Source organism: Hippoglossus stenolepis, chromosome 8 (genome assembly GCF_022539355.2).
Source record: "Hippoglossus stenolepis isolate QCI-W04-F060 chromosome 8, HSTE1.2, whole genome shotgun sequence".
Classification (NCBI taxonomy): Eukaryota; Metazoa; Chordata; class Actinopteri; order Pleuronectiformes; family Pleuronectidae; genus Hippoglossus; species Hippoglossus stenolepis.
Genome location: NC_061490.1, coordinates 17,052,947 through 17,076,090, shown reverse-complemented (window position 1 = coordinate 17,076,090; position 23,144 = coordinate 17,052,947). Strand labels below are relative to the sequence as shown.

The following is a 23,144-nucleotide window of genomic DNA, read 5'->3' as shown; positions in this document are numbered from 1 at the left end:
TGTGTTCTCACCAGGGTGTGCAAGCTGCCCAATAAAACCCAGGAGACAAACTCAGTGTGCACAGCCAAATCTTTTATTTTTATCACATTGCATGTAAAAATAAAAAAGACATTAGTTCTTGTAAGCACGGCTGGCTCGGCGACCACGAGCTCTCTCGAACTTCCTGCCCTTGGAGCGGATGTAGGGCCTAGAGAAGAGAAAACAGTCAAGTGTAAGATGATGGCACCACAAAACAAGTACGTGTATAAAGATTAACTTTAGTGTCTACCAATGTCACAGTACAAAATGACCACAAATTCATCACTTAATTAAAGGGTCAGTTAAAAACAAATTTCTGCTTTACCCGCTACATTGTTCTTACTGTCATATATAGAATATGTGGCAGTTAATTGATAGTGTTGCATTCAGATTATAATTTCCTTCAACCTCTGCAAAGAAACCACTTCTAACATTATGATTAAAAGGCACTCTACAAAAGGAGCCACTAGATTAAACATTCAACATTTTCACCAACAGTAATATTCTTATGTTAAATTTGATTAAAAACAGATCAGAGCAAACTGATTCAAGGCAGCCTAGGTGTACCACAGCTAGTGTTAAAGCTTAGAACACAAACCAGAATATGAATTTGTTGCACACGTTCTGTCTTGATTATACAGAATATCACCTCTGCATAGTATATTTCAATCAATTTGTAGTTTTAATTAAATCATTGTGTAGAATAAAAAAAACGAATTATCACCATGTGAAAATCACTCAAAGTACTCTCCATTTACCAGAATAAAAAACATCCTTCGAATTTAAAGACATCTACCTCATCACTGAAACTGGCTTATACGTGAAAACAAGATCAAGCACTTAATGATCAAGGTGAGTAAATGTAACATTTGACACCTAAAGGAATTGATACTTAGGAGAAAAAGTGTGGAGTTAATTAAATTACACAATTGCCAACTGATATTTCTAATTCTATTTAACCATTTATGTGGCCTTTAGTATTACCTGGTGTATCAAACCAATCATTAACATTAAAGAGAGTTGGTGGTTACACAGTACATTTTCTAAGAGATGTAGCATGAGAGCAAATGAGACTATGTCTGATTGTGTCAGAGCTGGAGGAAGTGTGTGCTTAATATGTAATGACGAGAGTCAATCTGAATTGTGATCTCTCCTCCTAATTTTGAAATTAACTGTTAATATACAGACTCTGGACTTATTTGCACAATTGACAATTAAATTGACGACATTGGTAGATGATATCATTCTTCTGAAGTGCATGGCAGAACCATATCCTTATGTGGCACCAGCCCATCAGCTTTGCTGCAAGCTTGCACTGAATTGTTTTTTAAATGTGCCAAACATGAAAGATCATAGATAAAAACTATCCTTCTATTGGTTTGTCAATGTTGCATATATCTACATTAGGGAATATCAAGTGTAAATATCACAATCTCTAAGATGCATGGACATTTGTGGACAGTTCCACCACTATACAAAATCATCAGACAACCCACCCCCATGTTAGACACCGAAAATGTTATAGTAATTTCCAAAGCTTTTTTCTCTGGTCTAAGTGGTAGCCAGACTGACTGATCAAAGCCCTGGAGCAATATAGGAAATGGTTGAGTCATCCTTAAAAATGTTGCTCTGTGTTTAACAATGCGAACACAACTGTGCACATACTTGGTGTGGCTGTGAGGGGTTCCAGGGGCTTTTCCAAAGTGCCTGTACACCTCTCTTCCTTTGCGGGGTCCTAGGAAAAAAAAAAAAAAAAAAGTTAGAGTGACATTTAATAACCTGTCCACCGCATCACAAAAAAATATGGGCAGAAAATCCTGTTCTGTAAACCACCTGAAAGTTTAAATATGGCCCTTAATAGTTCAGATCAATGCAGTACTTTGATTGGAAAGTGATACTAAGTGCACCTGTTATAGTTTTCTCAATAACTTACACATACAAATCACCTATTTGGCCTCACAAAAGAACCACATGAATGTGCAGCTCTAGTCTCAAGACAGAAAACCCTAACCAAACATTACAATGTGATATTACAATAGTAATGTGAACTAAAAGCATTTTCTTTTGTCACAACTCTTCTTGCTTGTAGATATTCATCCAAAGACGATTTATTGACACTGCAAAATGTGCAGAGGGAAAATTCTCCTGTCACGAGGGTGAACAATTGGAATCTTAGCCATTATGCTCACCGGACAATGCTATGAAACTACATTTGTTTTACAGTACTTGTTGCCCTGACACTGACAGAACAATGACTGCTAACATTACTGTAATGTCTTTCTAATCCAGTTACCTGACAGCAGCACTGTGCCCTGTCCTTTGGGTGAAGCCAAAGCCAGCTGGTCAAAGGTCATCACCTGACCGCCTGCCTTCAGGATTCTGCGGCGGGCACCATCTGTAACCCTCAGAGCACAGATCTGTGGGACAAGAAACAGGACATGAAGACTATTGAAGAGATTTCCAACAATATTACCACGTTAAAGAAGATTCCTCATGGTCAGATAGACATTATTGTTTATCAGAGAGTGAAGGAGAAAAAAGAAACACTGAAAGGATGAGGTACCTTGAGCTTGGGGATATCCTGAATCCTGACATCATCAGTGACTGTTCCCACAACAACAGCGGTTCTATTCTCACGGCCAGGCATCTTCATCTTACGAATCTGAGGAGGGAGAAGCAAAGTCACAAATTCAGCTTCCTCTTCACCATCAATTATAGACCATATGATCCGTCTATCAAAGACAATCATGCAATGAAGACTGGTGACAAATATGCAATATATTAGTGGATGGACATGATACATCATATTCTTCAAATGAAAAATAATCCAATTAATTTGTATGGAGAGGTCAAGGAGCCGAATTCTATTCACACAAATTAATTCAATCCCAATCTTAACACTAAGACCCAGTAGCCCAAACTACCCAAACACAAATAAGGATGCACTAATACAAATAGCAAAATAGCAGCCCTCAAAAGAATTTGCTACAGCGAGTACCAATCGGAGTCTAGAGCCCCTCACAAAGTCTGCATGAACTTGACTTCCTTGCAGAGATCTCATTAGGTAAGTAATACCTAGTCAAATAACAACAGGGTTGCCATACGACTAAATACAAACTTGTCTGGTGATCAACACTGAATGAAACTCATATCAATTTAGCATGTTAACCGTTAATCTCGACAGTGACCTTGCTGACTGAACAGACTACAGTACCACTGGAGTCTGTGTGGCACTGTTACCTGTCCTTCAAGTTCAGGGACTAACATACAGAAGCTATGCAATTCTTTTACAATTATCAACCTCTTACAGTGATGAATTTGGCCCGGTACAAACGTGATCACTATAAACTGTTTCCACTGTACTAGAATTGTGTGGGGAGACAGCACGAAGTTTGACAGAGCCTCGCCAATCTCTGTGGAGGAAAAACCCTGTCTGCAGTTGAGAGGGTGAGAGAAGGGAGACTAACCAGGCGGGAGATAGAGATGGGAGGCCTGTTGGTTCTGCTCATGAAGAGCCTCCTCAGGACCACCTTGTTGAAGGAAGCATTAGAGCGACGGGCCAGGAACCTGTACAACTGTTAGGGAAACCAGAGGGATGGTTAGACATCTCACATAAGATCAGACTGATAGTATTGTGCTTAGATGACTTAGATTACTACAGCATGGTGTGTTTGTGTGTATTTACCTTGACCAGGAGCCTCAGATAGATATCCTGGCTTTTTGGCTCTTTCCTGTGTACCTTACGGTCCTTGTTGTGCCTGATGTCGACTCCCTTTATAAGTGAGTGGAAGCAAATAAACACAATTAACAACAATTCATAAGAGCTCATACAGGCACAATCATCAACACTATTAACGACCTGATGAAATCTAAGAACCAAGCAACGTTGCTGGACTTTCTAAACATTCAGTCCTAACCTGACGAATTCAAGATATGACAGATTTCATAAGAACACGTGCGTGAGGACATGTTTAACGGCTAACGACACCAGGCAGTTCAGCATGTAGCACAGGAAGGTTCACACGTTGACACTCTGATGCTAACAGCTAAGACGAACTGAACCGCAACAGACCCACAGTTACTATACAAGACCGAAGCTAAAGACACTATAACTCTTAAGGTAAAGCAGACGGTGGTTTTTATTAATATCCCGCTTTCTGAAAACACCTCCACAGCTAATTTATTGGCAACGTCCAAGGAGTGAAGCGGCTACAGTGCTAATGTCGGCACCGGGCAGGGCGAGCTAACATCAGTAACACGCTCAAACTTCATGAAAATAACCACAGAGCTGCTTCACAAACATTGTTTAGAATCAGTGACGGTAGCTGCTGAGCAGATGCGATGTTTGAACACAGAGGATGATCGTGGATACTCAGTGAATCGTGTTTAAAATCATAGACTAGCGGCACCTACCATCTTGGACTCAGAGCGAAAAGGGAAAAGGAAGAGCTGAGGTCTCGCGATAAACGATGTTGTGAAATCTCGGCAATCTGATTGGCTGGTGGCCACGCGCTTCCTGTGGGTTAAAGTAAAATAAAACACGTGAGGATTTTAGGATACTGCCCCCAGTGGCGGAATCAGCGAGAGAGACAAGTCATAATGTGGTGGATCATTTTTAGGCTTTCATTATAAACTATGATATGATAATTGATATTAGCCCCTTTTTACAATAAAAACATAAATATTTGCCCAGGTATTACAACAAACACCTCCATCCACCCTTAAGTGTTATGCTGTTTAATTTGTTATCTGTTCCGTACATCACAGAGCCTCTGTTTACCTTTAGTGGTATGTTGTTGCCCGGATTTGTGAGGTTTTTGCCTTCACCCCAAAATAGTTATGTTGAAGTGAATTTGGCTTCTTTGCTCAAAACACTGAGATACCATTTTTTTTCTTTTCATGAACGTTATCACATTTACTCCGAATAATTCACAACAAATAGTGTGGAGTAAAACGTGCAGATAATGCTCTGATACCTATGATACTTTCATATTTAACATTTGTCCAATGATAAAATACTGATGATAGGTAAATAAAACCCTAATGGTAATAATAAAAAAAAATCATACACAAAGTATTTAGTGCAGATTGTTCTTGCTATATTTTTCAAAGATCAACCAAATATGAATATTAATTTCAGGCTGTAGGCTATAAGACATACAATTAATCACACAATTACACAATTTGCCTCTAAAATACAATTTTCTTAGGCAAAATAATCATTTAAAAATGTAAACAATATCGTATTTACCTTTATTTGAACAATATATGACAACAACAATCTTAGTTCAGTACTGAAACAGGTCGACAGGTTAAAAAAAGTTCATTAGCTCTACTGTTCTCTACATCCTCACAGGAAATGACAAATAAGTTTATCATCAGGATGTTGTGTTATGTACATTTACATACAGTGTTCGTGTAGGGAAGTTGAAACAAAGAGAGCCATCACAAACCAACAGGGGTGGACTGATCAGCTGATTCACAGAGATTTATATGACTGAGGAATCCTCCGCAGCTTCCTAATGACACCTACTGACTCTGCAACTGAACTCTGGCCTAAAAAAGTCTCATCTACTATCATTATTTTTTTACAAAAAACCTTCCCCCATGGAGAGGAGGATCATCGGTTTATTCCAGTTTGTGGCTGCGCTGCTGTCTGAGGTGGCACAGGAAGATCGTGAACGTCAGTGAGATGACTCCAAGAAACACCGTCCGCGCCACAGGAGGAACCAGAGAAAAGTTGACTGCCTGAAATGGAAGAGATGAAAGGAAAAACAAAGATCTGTCACTTTACACCTGTGTCTTTATATATGTACTGTATGTGGGTACATTTGTGAATCTGTGTGTGCAGCAACAAAGTAGATGAAGATGAATAATACATGAATATCTGACCTGCATTGTTGACCAATATATCACTCCAGCCTAGATAGATAGATAGATAGATAGATAGATAGATAGATAGATAGATAGATAGATAGATGGCCAAATGGGACAACAGAAAAATCTGCCTTTAAAAGACTTTCATAAACAAATAGGTTTATAGTCATGATTTAAAAACAGGTAAAGGGCTGGCCAGTGTAATCTCTTGCAGGCAAGGAGTTCCAGAGCCTCAGGCCCTGATGGCTAAAGCCCGGTCACCCTCTGGTACCAAAGCCTTGACATATGAACCATAGCAAGTGTCGGTTGGAAGATATGAGCCTACAGTTTGAGCAGAGTTAGTAGCTCAGTAACATAAGTGGGAGCCAAGTCATAAAAATAATCAATGTACCTTGTAAGATGTCCAGAATTTCTGTCTCCAGTCTTCAAGTGGATCCTCTTTTTTTTCCATTAAGCTTAAACCTGAAGAGTCAGAGGTGTGAGGCTGTTATATTGAGCCTGTGTTGGGTCTGTCAATAAAACATTACAATTCCAATTTCTTTGCTTGTGTAAGATGGGTTTTAGTCAGTGAACGTGCAAATATGTTCAAAGTTTGAAAAAATAGCAACAAAACAGACGACAGCATTTCAGCATTTCCCAAACACGTGATTGTAACACACTTACCAATATAAAAGGCACTGATGGTGAGAGGAGCTGCGACCAGCTGATCCACCACAACTTTCCCTGTCACCGCCTTCACTCCGGCCCCTGGCAGAATCCGCTCTAGCCACCTGAGCCAGTGGTAGTTGAAGTTGGCATGGAAACAGAAACCGACAGTCGCCACTCGGGCCGTCTGACACCAGTTGATGCCAGTTGAACCCTCTGCTGTGGACCCTCCCAGCACGCTCTGCTGGATCACGTCAGCTGAGGCAAACAGAGTCGTGTATCCCAGGACGTTACTGATGTAGGGGTGAGCTTTGAACAGAGCCCAGGTTCGGTTCATGATGAGGAATCTGATGAGAGAAGAATAAAGGCTGAATTCATTCATTAAAAGACCAATGAATGTCACTACTTCACAATGGCACTTTTATGAGAGTGAAAGGTTTTAAAACAAATGTACAAATAAAACTGAGGTCTAAGGGAATTAAGCAAAATTGACAATTTGGTTAAAAATGACAAAAATATCACTGGCTATGGCTTTTATCCAGATGAGAGTCAAACCTACCTTTCAGCATGACTTTCCTCACCCTCTCCTTAAATGTCCAAGACCAATGAAACACAAGTTGTTGTCTGATTGGTTGTGTTGGACGACGTGGGGTAGCTGAGGTGAAACTACGGCCGAGGGAGGTTTTCTCTCCGGGTCAAAGTTCTGCCACTGTTGCAGGACACATGTGATAAGACCTTTATCAGCACAATGCAGAGGAATCTGAGAAAAGACCACATGTAAGGAGGAGTGATAAAGAAGTGACCAAGTTAGTAATATTCTGCGGTTGACAAGAGAGAGGTTATGAAAAAGCAGCCAGACAAACTACTATTGTACTGAATAAGGTTAAAATCCCAAATAATTGACCAAAGCTCCAGTTGTGTCAATGAGCTCATTACACACAATGTTTTCATGGCACAATGTGATGTGTTACACCTGTTGTCATGTAAATAAAAGTCACTTGATTAATTTGTCCTCATGTCTGTGCAGAACAGCAAATGTTACTTACCACAGATTCTTCCAGCCGAGTGAAGTGTAGAAGTTGAAGCCACAGCAGAAGGTGGACTGTGCAGCTCTCTGGTCAGAGTCACACGTGGTGTCCCTATAAATAGATGCCACTCCTGCAACAGTGCTTCCCTCGTTTGAGTAACATGGTGGAAGATGCACACAATCTGGATTTTGTTAGAGCAAGAAGTCAAGTTGCTGCATTTAAGGGGCCAGAAAGGTGTTGGAGAGGATGTAGTTGAAGTCTAACTCAATTCTCTTTTCATCCAGCCTCAAGCTGAGGAATCAAACATAAATATACTATATTTTTGTGATAATGTTAATGTAACTATTAAGACATTAGAGAAAATGCTATCAAAAAGAGCTGTGCTGGGACATAGGCTTCCTATAAGGGAAATCGGGAACCCTCCCACCTCCAACAGCTCCCGGGAAATGCTAATAATATAGTGGTATATGGTAACACACACACATATATAAATAACTCAAAACAGTTTAGCAACACAACAGGCTACAGTTCAATAACAATAAACAGATGTATAATAATTATACATAAATCATTTTAAGAAATCTGAAAATGTGCAGTTGTATCCACATCAATTTGCAAACACACACATTTCTGCCCACTAGATATGCCTGATTTTTTAAGTCAAGATCTCTGTGTTATTACAGGAACAATTTGCAAAAATGTTGAGAAATCCCCTATGATGCAACGTAAAGTAAAAATATCCTGGATCTGCCCCTTAATCCACATCCCGATCAAAATTCAATGGGTTCTCCCCGAACCCCAGGCCCCATCCCTCCACCACGTTTGGAAATTGGTAGAGTTGCAAAATGGGTTGTGATCCTGCCAGCAAATCAACAAATTAACAAATTAACAAACAAACCAAGAAACAAACACAGGTTAAATACGTAACATCCTTGACTTAGGACCTAAAAGCTCTGCATGGCAGAAGTAAACCAGCAACAGAAAACCATGTACAAAGAAACATGAGTCTACAGTTGAACAACCCATAGAAAAATTTGATAATTTAAATGTGGAATAACGGATTTAAAAAGGAATACAAAACATGCCGGATTTCATTTTATTGCTCCGTCCTCTGTCAGCTTTGTGAAGAGGACAGCCTGTTCACCCACCTGCTGCCATAGACATGTTAAATTCTGCACGTGGAAGGTGTGCTATTGAATTGCAAAGGTCAATTAAAGCCACTAGCAACCACCTTAGCTCTTCCCTCTGAGAATGTGATAATTGGGGCCAGAGTTTAAGCAGATCAATTAATTGCTTGTTAACTGCCTCAACCGGTGCGTTTGTGTCTCCCAGTATTTAACAAGCTGCCTTTAGTGTGGCACACAATGGAGACGTGTGCCCACAGCTCCAGGAGCGGTTGACTCCTCAGATAATTGCCTCCTCCCTTTCAGCTCCTCTCATCTCGTCCCACTTCCTCTCCCACTATCAATTTGTCAATTTGGATTCCATTCATTCTGCAGAAAAAAAGGGATTCTGTGCATTTGCATTGAGCGCTCATGTCACTTGACTTCATTTGTGCGCACAGACCCAAACACAGACGTACAGCCACAATTAAACCAGCACACCTCTCCCTCCCTCCTCCGCCTGCAGCCTCCCCTGTCCTCAGTCTGTGGGCGCACAGGAAGAAACGCAGCAGCCTGTGGAGAAAAGGTAAGAATCATCTTCTGCTTATTTTCTTTTTTTTTTTAATGCAGCTGAGAAAACAAAGAGCAGTTACTGTATGTTTCTAATTTATCAATCCAGAGTCTTTAATTATAGGCAGTGGTGGAACAAATACTCGGACCATTTACATTGATACAAGCAGCAATACCACCATGTAAAAAAATACTCTTTTCCAAGTTAAAAACCTGCAGTCAAAAGTGTAAATGTACTTTAAAAAAGTAAAACAACAAGTTATCATGCAGACAGTAGCTCCTGTCAATGTTATGTTTGTATCTATACAGTACATTATTGAATATTACCACTGATGAGAAGGCAGTATTTTATGTTGCAGCTGGTTGAGGTGGAGCCAGTTTTAACTCATATACTCTCCTGTTTGTTACACTGACCTGGTTTAATGCACTTTATTATACAAACTCAGTATAAAATTTGAATATATCAACTTATTCTGAAGGTTAACTAATAACTGCAGCTGTGATATAAATATAATAGAGTAAAATCATTAAGTACTTCCCTCTGAGGTGTGAAGAAGCATACAATTAAAACTCATTATTAAAGGAGAAGTTCCCTCAAAATTGCAGTTACCTAAGTAAGCGTACTTGGTTTATATGGCAAAATCTAATTTTAAATGAAAAATATTTAAAATTTGGTTCATTTTCTCATATTATTAAACTGTTTTAGATTATTAAAATACATGATAAATATTGTCGAGGTCACAGGCTATGAAATAGATAAGTCCTTACTATTTTCCTTCCATGTAAAATCCTCATTGATATGACAGCTAAGTTGAATTTGTCTGGTCTCACCATTTTTATCTACTTCATTTCTTCATGCTGTCTTTAAATCTCACACCTTCTGTCTCCTCAGCCATGCGACCATCCATCTCCGTTACTCTCGAGCCCGGTTTGGAGCAAGGGGTCCCTTGGGGTCGTGACCTCTACACCTTTGTAACCTCAGCAGCAGGTCACATGATGAGGACCCTGCAGAAACCCCGGAAGAACCGGCCGTCCAAACGGCAGGTCAACCACCGCCGCTTTCTGCACAACATGATTCAGAGGTGAGGAGGGACGTCACAGTTAGATCCTGACAGTGTCCTGAGGCTCCGGTTTCCACACTGGGGGTCAGTCCCAAAAGGAGGTCGCCATATAATTAGATAGAATAGGAGAGAGTATTTCTAACATGCAGAGAGTAGTTTATCAATAGCTTATGATTGCTTCTTTGTTATTAAATGGGCCTAAAATCCTATAGATTAGAAAGTCTAAGAAATTGAAATCACTCTTCCGCTACATTTCGATTAGACGTTGATATTCTCTTTAATAAGTGAATAAACATATTTTGTGGAAATACATACATTTTTCTGTTTTTCCAAAAGTTGGATACGTATGATAAATGTGAAGCCATGGCCATCTGGTTCGCCTAGCTTAGCATAAAGACTGGAAACGGAGGGATAGACTAGCCTCATTCAAGTCATTGTATTTAGCGAAGAAATAGTCCTGCATACAATGTCCCGCAAAACAATAAGTGTTGTTTTTCACACTTTGGTTTTCATAGGCATTACACAAACAAGTATATTTACTAAAATGTAAAATTATTCCTTCAAGGGGACATGAGTCAAAAAGTTTGGGAGCCACTATCTCGTGACATTTTAAAAGCTAGTGGTGTTTCAACATCTCGTCTTTCTCTCTCTCTACAGAAAGTTTGCAGACATAGAGGCGGCAAACCAACGACTTGCATCTGAATCGTCTTTGCAGCCAGAGACGCCAGCAGCTGGTAGCCCCTCCCAGAGCGGCCATTTACAAGACCCGGAGAAGTGCAGTGATCACACAGATGCAGATGACGTCTCAAAGTCTGTGACGGACGTCTCTGATGAATCACATCAAACTGAAGTCACTGAAAAGAAGCATCCAGACTCTCAACATCTGTGGAAACCGCAGCGCAAATCACAACCCAACACCTGCACCACTGTTAAAAACAACCAGGGCAAAGGGAGGAAGAAAAAGAGAAGTGGAAATCGTAAACTGGTTGAATTCACATCTCTTAGTTCCCCCAAAGATACACATTACTACCACAGGGCAGAGGTCTATGACAGTCCACTGAAGTCCATCAACAACCTCTCAGAAGACACATCTCTACAGAACTCAAGTTTTGACCAGTTTGTCCAAAACATGGACACGTCTCCGTCCTTCTCTCCAGAGCTCTCTCCTCTGTCTCTGGACTCCTGCGACTTCTCGATCCAAATGTTCACGGATGTCTCGACCTGCACTCAGGCCCAGAGGAGCATCGCAGACATCGCAGAGAGTCCGTGGGCAGACATCATGGATCTGTTCAGCGTTGGTGGTAAGAACCTGGGGGGCTGCCTGGATGTAGGCGCCTATTTTCAAAGTATCTGTGCAGAGGTCGATGCAGATGATTCAACATTCGCAGATCAGACAGATAGTTTCACCGACAGGATGTGGAACGACACGTCTGACATGGAGGATCCACACCATGACAGAGACGAGTATGGATATGAATATGTTAACAGTTGCCATGGAGACCAGGGATTGACTGTCAATCACGCTTCAGAGACACAATTCAATAATTTCAAACCAGCTCTTGGTTCCGACTTGGCCCCAAACCAGCTCCCTACGTCAACCAGCTGTTACTACAACATGTCAAACCTGCAGACACACCAGCGAACCGAGGACCTGAGTCCCTGTAAACTTCTTAACTGTGACAAGAACCAACGTTTTACACCGTTTGAGGGAGTTGCTCAGTCATTCTCTGCCCCACTTCATAATCCGGTGCATCATCCTGTACCCACACCACCACATGAACAGGACTGGCTGTTCCCTGATATCCTCAAGGAAAGAAAGTCGCCCGACTGCTAAGGTTTTCCTGTTTTTTCACTTTCTTTAACATGGTGAGAAGTTGAAGTCGAAGAGATCAACACACTATTTGTCTTTTTACATTCCTTTCTTTGAGTTCTGCCTGTAGTTTCTTCTACAAGCCTCAAAGGTCCAAGATCTTTTGGCTCATAAATTTCTCATTTTCACTCAACAAAATCCTTCTATTTAAAGATAAACTGTTAATTGGCAAAGGTTCTTGAGAGCTTTTAGAACTATTCTTTCAACACATAAACAGTGACACCACTATCTGTTTAAATTACTAGATTAAAATGCATTTTCCTAAGATTTAACTCAATCATTTGATCATGTTACACATTAATACACTCACCATGAACTCAATCTGCTTCATTTTTGCCCCAAACCTTTGATGTGTGCTCATGTTTAGGGTTTTCTCTGTTATTTGATTTCAGGGCGTGGGCTGATGACAGTAGTAAATGTACCAAGTATGACATGTTCTTGTTTAAGTGAAAAATATCTATAAAGGGAATAAAATTCATACATGCTGAGTGACACAATTAAAATGTTATGTCCACTTTTTTGTGAGATGTTTTTGTGTAGTGTGCTTGTGTGTGGACGACACAGCAGTGCAAAGAAAAACACACTCACACAAAGATCAAAACCAACAACATATATTAAAGTTAACCCCAGTCAAATGTTTTATAATTACAGCATCATTAACAAACAAAAAAAGGCTAAAACAGTAAAACATGTTTCCAAAAATGTTTCAAGTTCCAGAGTAGCCATAAACAAACACGGAGAGAAAAATAACACCTCAGAGAAGCACCAGCCTCGTCTCTTGCTACAGGCGAACAGAAGCGATCTGTTCTCGTTCCAGCGGTTCACTCCACGCGTCTCCAGATTTTGGTCGATCAGGGCGTGACGCTTAGACGATGATATGACATTTTGAGATCAGAACATTTAGGAGAATCGTACAGAGCGAGAAAATATCAGCTCATTTGGCTTAATGCTGTGTCAGCCTCCTTGTGATAAATTATAACCTGACAAAGCACGACTGTGTTTGTCCTCACTGGTAAGTGTGTAAAGTGCAGCATTTACACAATATCTTAAAAAAAACACAGCTTCAAACAAACCCATTTGCATATTAGTAAAATAAAACAAATGTACATAAAGAAAATAAAAAAATTAAACCCTTTGGTAGGGTGTTAAATATATGTCCTCAGTAGTCAAACTCTTTCTCGACCCGACTGGTCGGATCTTTCCTCCGCTGTCACTAACTGTGAATTATGGTGGCAAAAGCTATGATACACATGGGACGTCAGGCCTGCAGAGTAGTGCACACACTTAGTGGTCTTGTTTTCTCAGTGCAATATAAACCTGTTAATTAAAAACAGAAGGAAGAAGAGAAAGGGGCAATCAGAACAACCCTGATAACAGAAAACTGTACTGTACTGGTCCTGTGTGTCACCAACCGTAAACACCAACTGGATCATTAACCCTTTGCCATAAAGTATCAACATAAATCTAGAAAAACAACATTCGAGCAATTCCAGGAACATAATATGTATAATAGTTTAGCTACACAATCGTTATTATTTAGTTCCAATTATGAGTTAAAGCGCCAGCGACATTCTTTCTAATTTAAGCAGCATGTCTCAATTCATCAAAGGAACAGTTCAACATCGGGGGGGAAAACGTCAGAAGCTGTTTGACGGGGAATCATGTGTGGGACTATTTTTTAACCTGTAGCAGTGATTTCCAGAATCTGTGCTTACAACGCCTTGGTAAGAAATTGAGCAGCACTTAAAGGTGTAAATGAATCTTCACATTTAACAGTCAAATAAACAAATAAGCCCATTTACCAAAATGTTGAACTATTCCTGTAAAACATTTCTGTTTGCAGACACCACATGAACATCCTCAGTCTTAAAGCTGTGACAGGCAACAGGTGCTGACGAAGGTCCCGAACTAAACTAAATTAAATTAAAATGACCTTCATCTGTTAAATGATAAAAAAAATTCAGCGGTTTAACCTCAAAACCATTTTTCACAGCCGGGTCATCATCAAACTCCATGTGTTTGGTTCACACCACGAATGTTTGCCATTTTGACTTTCGATATCTAGGGTAAAAAAAATCTACTATTTGTTCTACTTGCGGTTTGCTTTATAAACATGAACTCCTCTGTGCCTCCATTGTCTTTTTTATCTAATACTACTACTTTCTGAAAACGCTTTGAGTCTCGTGCTCACTTATTTCTACAATTGTCTAAACAGGAGCTGTGAGCAGAGCGTGACGTTATTCTACTGAAGAAATCCTCCAGCCGAGTCACTGGATGAGACTTGAACACCTCACCGGCCTCTACTCCTCTCATCTACTCTACTAGACCACTAGTCTACGTTTACTACAACTCTAAGTCCCTTTTTCTCATCCATACGCCCACCATTTGGTTAAACAGAAAAGCTTTGTTTGATCAATAATTTACACAGTTAATCCGTAAAAATCAAAATTACAATGTACAAGATGCTTGTCAAAATAAAATGTGATGTTTTATCACATTTTAGTCTAAAACAAGAAAAAAAAGATGTATTGTGTTGCTTTGGATAGAAACAAATGAATACAGCAGCAGTTGTGTTGCTGTTGTTGATTTCTACACCAGCAACGACTCGAACCCCAGTGGTCATCCATGCAAAGAGGCCCGATCCTGTAACGCTCAATGAAACGAGGCAAACCTGCCCGACATGTAACACACGTGACCCAACATGCAGTGCCAGCAGGAGCGGAAATAACCAAAACCAACTTCTGACACGAAACTGAGCCGTACAGGAAACAACCAGTGATCAATAACTTAAGGTCATATTTCCTATAAATTATACAAATTTCAGATTTATGAAGCAATTTGTCACGACTCTAGTTAAAGAAACTATCTAATAATACTACTGCATTGTCTAACATACTCATTCTAATCTATAGAAAAAGGATTTATCATTTAATCCAACCTTTAGTGTGACTGCATGTACAATAGACTGCTTTTTATGGTCAAATGAGCTAAAACTGACCTGTGACATGAAAATGAGATCAATATGTTACTGAACTAAATTTGATTAAATACTGTTTTCTGTACCTCACTGTTTTTTTCTTTCTGTTTTCCAGATAATTCAATTTCCATCATTTTTTAAAAAGTGAATTGACATATGAAGATGTCAAAAAAAAACCCCATCACATTTGCACGAAACACACGCTCATAAAGAAAGTGAAACTCTCTTTTCCATGTCCGCATTTGATTTCCTCTTATTGGCCTTTCTATGTAACATTAATATAGATTGTCTTAACACCTCTCAGAAGTATTTTCAACCTCCAGCAGCCCTTTGTGAAATCAGATTGTATATTTATTCAATCCTCATCAACGGGTTAAACATGGCTTAGGTTTGAAATACCTCCTAATGTAAAAGACATGAACACCATAATGTTTTCTGCTCTCTGAGCACTGTACAGCATCGTGAAATCAGCTGGTAACAATTCACTTTCCCCTTTAGAACTCTGGGAGATGGAGTTTAGTTTCTTAGAAGTGCATTACAGAGATGCAATGTAAGGTAGAAATTTCCAGTCTCTGTTATGTCGCATTGTTTAGGTCACAGTTAGTTATAAAACAAAAATTATTTCCAGTTGCCCCTTTGTAAAATGTCAATTTTACATCATTTTCTGTACTTAACATATCAAGTTGTTTTATAGTTAAAGTGTCTGACGTATACATCTTATACATCTTATATGTCTTTCTGTTTCTTTCTTACCATTTCTTTTTATAAACTAGTGTTGTTATGTAGTGTGTGTGTGTCACTCCGTCACCCCCGAGTAGTCCAGACTATATGTTTGTGTGTTTGTGTATGTGTGTGTGTGTGTTTACGTTTTATGTGTGTGACTGAGTCTAAGTGTCCATCACTCTGTGTTGTTGACACTATAAGGTGGTGGAGGGTCCAGACTGTGTTCAGAGGCAGGAGTTGGAGTTCCCGGGATTCCAGAGGAAGGCGTCGGAGAGGCTGGAGGCTCTTCTGAGTCAGAGTTCTCTAATGAGAGGTCATCGACCAACGCTCTGCGTCCACGCATCGCCAGGTTCAACGGGGCACGCCTGGACAAGAAGAGAGAGTTACAGTAAGTCTTCTGTGAAAATAGTGCAAGGTGAAACAAACACACTACAGAGAGCAGTGATTTCTTTTACTTTCCATCAGCTCTCTAATTACTGAAAACTAGACAACAAACATTGTGAATCCATGATTTAGGGTTAGGGTTAGTTATTATTCTTCAATGAATCGATTGTTTATTCTATTAAATTCCAGAAAATAGTGGGAAATGCCAACCACAAGTTTCCAGAACCGAAAGTTACATCTTCCAGGTTCCAGTTTCGTCCAACCAACAGTAACAGACACAAAGATTTTCAAATTTTTCAAAAGAGGAGAAGTGCAGCAAATTGTCACAATCACTTGAAAAATGATCTACTAAGCAATGGTTTGACTCTACAATGATCACGTCTCGAAACAGAACATCAGTATAAAAATGGAATATTACCATATAAAGGTGTATATTTGACACTTTTCAGGAAGAGATTAACAAGATTAAAACATTTTGGGAAATATGATGATTCACTTTCTTTGAGATTATTGTAAGATTAAAACCTCTCTCACATCTGCACAGTAAATGTGAAGCTACAGTCCGCAGCCAGTTATCTTAGCTTGGCTTTAGGACTGCAAACTACCAGCCTGTCAAAAGTTAAGCAGCATGATATAACTGTTGTTTAATCCATACCGTAATGGGTATTAAGTTATTTGTCAGGTGGTTTCTTGTCTGAACACAATGCCTTTACTCTGATTTTTGTATGGATCGAGCAAACAAGGTATAACGTGCCAATCAGTGAGCTTTAGAGGTGCAAGTAGTCTGATTTTGTTACTTTTGGAGGCCAGGCATGCTGTTAATGCTGTGCTAAGCTAACCAGCTGTTGGCCGCAGCTTCATATTTACTGTCCCGACACGAGTGGGATCAATTTCACTAAATAATTCACTAAAGCAAAAAAAGCACATTTCTCCCAAAAAAAGAAAAACAATTCCTAAAAAAGTTACATATCGAGATGAAATGTACAAAACTTATGACGTTGATGTTAGAAACAAAGAACACACATGGTGACCTACTTATCTGGTCTCCATTCAGGGATGCTGAGTGTTGGTGTGACGCAGACAGATGGACAGTGAGTCAGAGTTAGATGGACACAAATGGATGCAACAAAAGAGCAAAGTAAAACAAATCATATCAAATTAATGGGGGTTAAAAAGAAAACAAGACGACAATAAACAATGATCATTCAAGGACAAAAAAATACACACACACACATAAACACAAACACTCATGGTTACCTGAGCTGGCTGCGGAGCGAGGTGATCTCTCGCATCATGGTCTGACAGTTGTCAGTGAGCTCCTCCATTTCTCTCTGCAGCTTCCTCTTCTGGGCGTTGGAGCGAGAGTTCTCCTCCTCCACCTCCTCCAGCTGCCTCTTCAGCTGCTTCAGTCGGACCATCGACTTATCCAGCTGGAGGAGGAGGAGGGGGAGCGGAGGGAAGAGTTGGAGGAGAAAGGAGCAAAGAACAGAGAGTATTGCAGAGGTCAGGGTGAGACGTGAGATTGGAGGAAAAAGCGGGCAAGAGAAGGCAGAGAAGGGGACGTGTGCATAAAAAGAGAGATTAGTCTGGGAACAGGAGGACTGGTGGGGATCAGGAGTCAGATTAAATCTGGCAGATAATCACTGATGATGTTTTGGGAGGAGAGTCAGTGTCTCTGCTGTGGTTGAGGGATTTATTTTTCGGAGTCGGGTACGTTCTACCTTCCCAATAAATACACAGATGCAAGGGCAGGATTAGGATTAGGTTGGACTGAGCCAGATAAATCATTTTACCATGATTTTTAGACCACCTCTGTGTCCCGGGCCAGAATTACAGTAGTGATCTTAGCTGACGTGGTCCCCATTTACTGATTATTTCATGCTCTGTCACTGGTTTGACTATTGTGTGTGTGTTTGCTAGTGTGAATCACTTGAACTGCTAAAGTAATTGGCAGTTTTCTTACCTGTTCTCTGTACTGGTCTGCATGTCTCCTCTCTTCATCTGCCTGCATCATCACCTCCTTCAGTTTCTTCTCTGTCTTTCGCATCAGTTTGTTGGCGATGGCTCGTTCCCTAAGAGACAAAAAGAGCCACGATAAGTGTCCTGCTGCATCAGGTTAAAACATTTACCTCCAATTATGTTTTAACAGTTCTCTGAGGAATTAAAAGTCAATTAGATTCTTAAATGAGATTATTTATTTTAGATCAATGTACACAACATATCCCTCATTTGTGTCTCCACCACTGATGCTGCCTTAGATGTAATGAATGTAATGCATTATAACAATATTGTAGAATTTATTGCCATTGTGTGTTTTGTTTGTGCAATATTGTGATTGAAATGTTGCATTTAGTATCTATCTATATATCTTAAACTAATGAGGGACAGCACAAAAAACACAAAGAAGAAGAAAGTATGAAAGACTTGGAGCAAACCCTCCACAGGTTACTAGTTTAGAGCATTTCCATGTTATCCTCTGTCTGTCTGTGTTGACATGTATGTGTCTGTTTCTCTCACTGTCTCTCCTGTTCCACTTGCTCCTCCATTGCCTCGATCTTGGCCTCAAGGGCGGCGACGCTGAGCCTGTGTTTGCCCCTCACTGCTCCCTCCATCTCCCCAAGCCGGGTCTTCAGATCCTTGTTCTGCCTCTCCAGCTGCTCCCGGCCAGCCTCCGCCTTCTGGGCCAAAGTCCTCTCTCCCTGCACCTGCACGCTCATAGTCTCCACCTGGGATGAGAGCAGCAGCAACAATGTGTGGTTGTGGAATGTGTGTGAATGCAGATGTGTGTGTGTGTGCAGTACTATCTACTGTACCTGCAGAGTCATCTTCCTTTGTCTCTCTGCCAACAGTTCAGCGTTAGTCTGCTCCTCCTCCAGCTCCTCCTCCAGCTGATTGACCCGAGCCTCTAACCTCCGCTTCTCGTCAAACAACGCAGTTCTGGACAAATGTGCAATTTTAGTGATAGCAACACTGACAACAATGCACTGAATAACACAATATATCAGTAGTAAAGAGATACTAACTTTCCAGAGCTGCTGTTGACCATCTCGTCAGCGACCTCGTCTCTTTCCTGCTGAGCCTGTCTCTTCTGTCTATCTGATACAGACAGTTCCTATACAGTGAAATGGAAGCAGAGTCAATTAAAACACTGATAATCAGATTAAATGCATTCATGTAAAACCTCTGCTAATTACAATTTTTCACTTCAACACACCTCTGAGAGTTGCAGGACTTCTGCCTCGAGGGTTTGGATTTTCTTCTCGCTGTCTTTAAACTGGGAGACCACCTCCTCCCGAGTCAACTTGGTCTCCTCCAGCTCACGCAGAACTTCTTTCATTTGACCCTGTGACATATACAAATAAAATGTGAAAAAGGCAGTATATTGAAAAGCGTAAAAAAAAAATGCTTTTGTAAAGGGAAATTTACCTGCAGCCTCCGTAGCTGCTTCATAGCATCCTCTTTGCCACGGCTGGATGTCTCCACATGGGCCTCGGAATCCTGCAGCTCTGCTTCCAGCTGCTTCTTGGAAGACACAGCCTGAGAGCGTTGACTCCTCTCCTCCTCCAGCTGGATCTCCAGCTCCCTCACCTGGCATAGAAAGGAGGTCGAGAGCATTTTTAGTGATTGGCAGAAAGGAGTAGCAGCAATGCTTCATATGAGTTCCTCTCTCTACCTGTTTGCTTAGCGCCCTTCTCTTCTCCTCTCCCTTCTCCTCGTTGGTGCTGATCTCCCTCTCAAACTGAGCTTTGAGCGCCTGCAAGGTGACATCCAGCCTCAGCCTTGAGTTCTCCGCCTCCGTCAGCTCCTCCTCCAGCTCCTGTGTCTGAACTCGCAGGTTCTGGGCTTCTGTTTCTAAGGTCCTCCGGGTCCGCTCAAGCTCATGAACCTAATCCAAAAGCAGAAGAGACCGTGACTAACTCAGGATCGAAACAGAGGAATAACAAACAAGTCCCATGAGAAAGGTCCTTACGCTCTTGCCGACATCATCCTGCTGGTTGACAAGCTGCTCCATTTCTGCACGGAGCTGCTTGTTGGCCCTCTCTAGCTCTTCCCTCTGGTCCTGGGTCTCCTACAAACCGAATCACAGAGGATTAATCAACACAATCCCATTTACATAATGAACCTCCTTAGGTTGTCTGCTCTCAAATAGTTTACCTGCAGGGCTCGGGACAGCGCAAGATATCTCGTCTCCTTCTCTCGGCTGTCTGCTTCAGCTCTGTCCTTCTCCTCTGCAAGCCGAGCACTCACCGCCTTCTCCTCAGCCAGACACTGGTGGACAAAGAGGATCACGTAAAGTTAGAGGTCAGAAGGAAACAATTCAGTTTAAATTTTGCAGCCTGTGCAAAGAAGCAAACCGATGAGTCTCTAACCTGGTCAAACTTTTTCTGCCTCTTCTCCAGGCCCGTGCAGTTCGTCCTCTCCCTCTGCAAGGCCAGCGTCATGTCCTCTATCTCCTCCCTGAGACGTTCCCTCTGCCTCTCCACTCTCTCTTTCTCCTCTTCCTTCTGGCTCTCCCTCTGGATAGTGCTGTCCAGCTCCCTCTGAAGTTTCCTGCGTGTCTCCTCTCCGACTTCCACTGCAGTGTTCACCTCCTCCGACTGCTTACGAACCTCTGCCAGCTGCGGGAGGGGAACAGAGACTGTTTCAAAATATTGAAGTGTTTATTGAAACTACAACAACCATCTAACTGCTTATTCTACATATTTGCTCTATTTGTGAATTATGAGCGGAAACTACTTGAAGAACATCTACTATATTATTACTAATATTAAATTGGGATCATCTCAGAGGCAATTTTGGATCTTTCACACCTTTTCACCAACATATATTGATATTTATCAAATGAATCATCAGTTCCGGAGTTAAATTCAAGTCTGTGTCAGTCTCTGACTTACCTGCTGGGCTTGAGTCTGGATCTGTCGGGTCAACTCTTTGGCCCTTTCCTCCTCCTCCTCAAGTCTCTCCATCAGTCCGTTCTTCTCCTCCTCCAGTGCTCGCACCCTGGAGGCGAGAGCCATCTTTTGACGTGATTCATCCTGCAGCACTTCCTGAGAGAGAAAGAGAAAAAAAGTTGTTATTTTCTCAACTATAGGAAAAGGTACTGAAAGTATCTGTGGCTGGAGCATAAATCCAAAGCTCAACACCACACATGATAATTTAAACCGTGTTGTCTAGTTTGGTTTTCAGTTTTTTACCTTTGCATCATGCAGCTGGCTCTCCAGGCTGCTGACTTCTTTCGCGAGCCGAAGGGATTTGCTGTCAGAAGAAGACAAACCACCCGAGAGAGTCTCAATCTCACACTGAAAGAGACAGAGAAGGATAGAAAGATACAATTATCAACAGAAAATAAAATGTAAGAGGATCTCCTAACTGCAACACAAGAATCTGCTTACACCGAACAGAAAAAAACAATCAAACAAATAAATCATGGTTTAATATCAGCGCCTTCAAATTCTGTTGCACCTGTAGTTTGTGCATCCGCTCCTCCCTCTCCTCCCTCTCTCTGTCAGCCTGAGTCAGGCGGGCTCCGAGCTCCTGCAGCTGACCGTCCGCCCTCTTACGACCTCTCTCGCTCTCTGTGCGGCTCGCTTGGAGACTCTTCAGGTCGGTGGACAAATTCAGCCTCTCCTCCTCCAGCACCGTCTTGGCCTTCTCCAGGGACTGACGCGACTGAAAGAGAACAGGGGTGACACACGATGAGTGAGGGTGCACGTTTTCACATGCATGTGTTTTTCAGTATAGTTGTATGGTTCTCGTACCCTCTTGCTGTTATCCAGCTGCTCCTGGAGGTTGTCTATGGCAGCGCTGTGTTTGACCCTGAGCTCTGAGAGCTGGCCCTCGTGGCGACGAGTCTCGTCTTCAATACATCGCTGGAGGTCATTTAACTCCGACTCTCGACGAGACCTGTACAGATGAAAGAGGACGGAGGACAACAGGGTTTAAAGTATACAATTATCATATTCTCTCATTTTGCCTTATTTAATAATTGATACAACAGTATATTGTTTACCTGAGCTCTTGCTGGGCAGCTGTGGTGTCCAAAGTGTCCTCCAGCTCAGTTCTTAAAGCCTCCAACTCCTCCCCCAGGTCTCGCCTCTGCTTCTCTGCCCTTTCCCTCATCCCTCGCTCATTCTCCACTTCCTCCTTTAGCTCTGACACCTGGGACGTGGCTTCCCTCAGTGCCCTCTGCGCTTCAGAACGACGAGCACCCTCTTCCTCCAACCTAACAGAATCAGGGAGAGATTAATGGTTTGCACTATTGAAAATCTCAAATGGTCCTTTTTGTGTTATTTTGTTTATTATACGTCCTCTTGTGTCTCACCGGCCCTGTAAGGTGGTGATTTCCTTCTCCTTCTGCGACAGACTACCCCTCAGCTCAGCGGACAGCATGCCCAGGTCCGACAGCTGCTCCTGGGTTTCCACTGTTTCGTTCTCCATCCTCCTCTTCCATTTCTCCTGCTCCAAGCGACCCTGCTCCTCGCGCTTAAGGCGCTCTGCCAACAGTGATGAAGAAAGTAATGATCGGATCACAACATTTCAACTACCAGTTACCTACTGTGGATTTATGACTCTGCACGACAAGATTGCTTTCAAATTCTATGATAAAATAAGGTGGTGAATATAATATCCCACTGGCTAGGGCTGCACAAATATGATGAGGATCATAGTCACATGTGTTTGGCTAAATGTTCAGGTATTTTTTACACAATAATCCAGAACTTTGCATTCTGCTTAAAGAAACCTTCAGATGAAAATCATTTCAAACTTATAAATCGAAAATGAATCTCTATTTAAATCCCATCACAGTAAGATACTGTACAACATCATACAGACTGATCTCTACATAGACACTGCAGCAACTTTACACCTGTAGTTTGCCTGGAGAAA

At 41.3% G+C, this 23,144-nt stretch overlaps 3 protein-coding genes across 10 annotated transcripts in view; all 3 read right to left on the bottom strand.

Moving 5' to 3' along the window:
• Positions 1-51: 51 nt before the first annotated feature.
• On the bottom strand, positions 52-11,730 carry rpl18 (ribosomal protein L18). The gene is made up of 8 exons (XM_035163496.1): positions 11,726-11,730; positions 4,432-4,467; positions 3,704-3,790; positions 3,486-3,593; positions 2,582-2,680; positions 2,312-2,435; positions 1,684-1,753; positions 52-187 (listed from the first exon to the last, which is right to left on the bottom strand). Exons 2-8 carry the CDS (start codon positions 4,432-4,434, stop codon positions 112-114), a joined length of 567 nt encoding a protein of 188 aa, XP_035019387.1. The 5' UTR covers positions 4,435-4,467; positions 11,726-11,730; the 3' UTR covers positions 52-111.
• On the bottom strand, positions 5,260-7,679 carry si:ch211-120k19.1 (uncharacterized protein LOC563199 homolog). 2 transcript variants are annotated; one of them, XM_035163497.2, is made up of 6 exons: positions 7,587-7,679; positions 7,100-7,300; positions 6,559-6,887; positions 6,287-6,357; positions 5,911-5,940; positions 5,260-5,766 (listed from the first exon to the last, which is right to left on the bottom strand). In XM_035163497.2, the coding sequence occupies exons 3-6, from the start codon at positions 6,875-6,877 to the stop codon at positions 5,647-5,649; spliced, it is 540 nt and encodes a 179-aa protein (XP_035019388.1). In that variant the 5' UTR covers positions 6,878-6,887; positions 7,100-7,300; positions 7,587-7,679; the 3' UTR covers positions 5,260-5,646. The 2 variants fall into 2 exon arrangements, with proteins under 2 accessions (XP_035019388.1, XP_035019389.1); XM_035163498.2 differs by having other exon boundaries at positions 7,100-7,249; positions 7,587-7,662.
• A 1,037-nt stretch (positions 11,731-12,767) lies between the features above and the next one.
• The window catches only part of myh14 (myosin, heavy chain 14, non-muscle), a 28,240-nt gene continuing 17,863 nt past the window's right edge, over positions 12,768-23,144 (bottom strand). For 5 of the 7 annotated variants that reach the window (XM_035163483.2, XM_035163488.2, XM_035163485.2 and 2 more), the window contains 19 exons: positions 22,579-22,750; positions 22,267-22,479; positions 22,016-22,160; positions 21,720-21,926; positions 21,452-21,556; positions 21,152-21,304; positions 20,627-20,875; positions 20,412-20,525; positions 20,227-20,325; positions 19,930-20,142; positions 19,683-19,844; positions 19,471-19,599; positions 19,280-19,368; positions 19,070-19,193; positions 18,774-18,982; positions 18,220-18,328; positions 17,514-17,686; positions 17,292-17,315; positions 12,768-16,237 (listed from right to left, as the gene is read on the bottom strand). In XM_035163483.2, the coding sequence (XP_035019374.2) occupies positions 16,048-16,237; positions 17,292-17,315; positions 17,514-17,686; positions 18,220-18,328; positions 18,774-18,982; positions 19,070-19,193; positions 19,280-19,368; positions 19,471-19,599; positions 19,683-19,844; positions 19,930-20,142; positions 20,227-20,325; positions 20,412-20,525; positions 20,627-20,875; positions 21,152-21,304; positions 21,452-21,556; positions 21,720-21,926; positions 22,016-22,160; positions 22,267-22,479; positions 22,579-22,750 (2,879 nt within the window). In that variant the 3' untranslated portion in view covers positions 12,768-16,047. The remainder of the gene's footprint in view (positions 16,238-17,291; positions 17,316-17,513; positions 17,687-18,219; positions 18,329-18,773; positions 18,983-19,069; positions 19,194-19,279; positions 19,369-19,470; positions 19,600-19,682; positions 19,845-19,929; positions 20,143-20,226; positions 20,326-20,411; positions 20,526-20,626; positions 20,876-21,151; positions 21,305-21,451; positions 21,557-21,719; positions 21,927-22,015; positions 22,161-22,266; positions 22,480-22,578; positions 22,751-23,144) is intronic. The other 2 variants (XM_035163484.2, XM_035163486.2) reach the window with 2 other exon arrangements.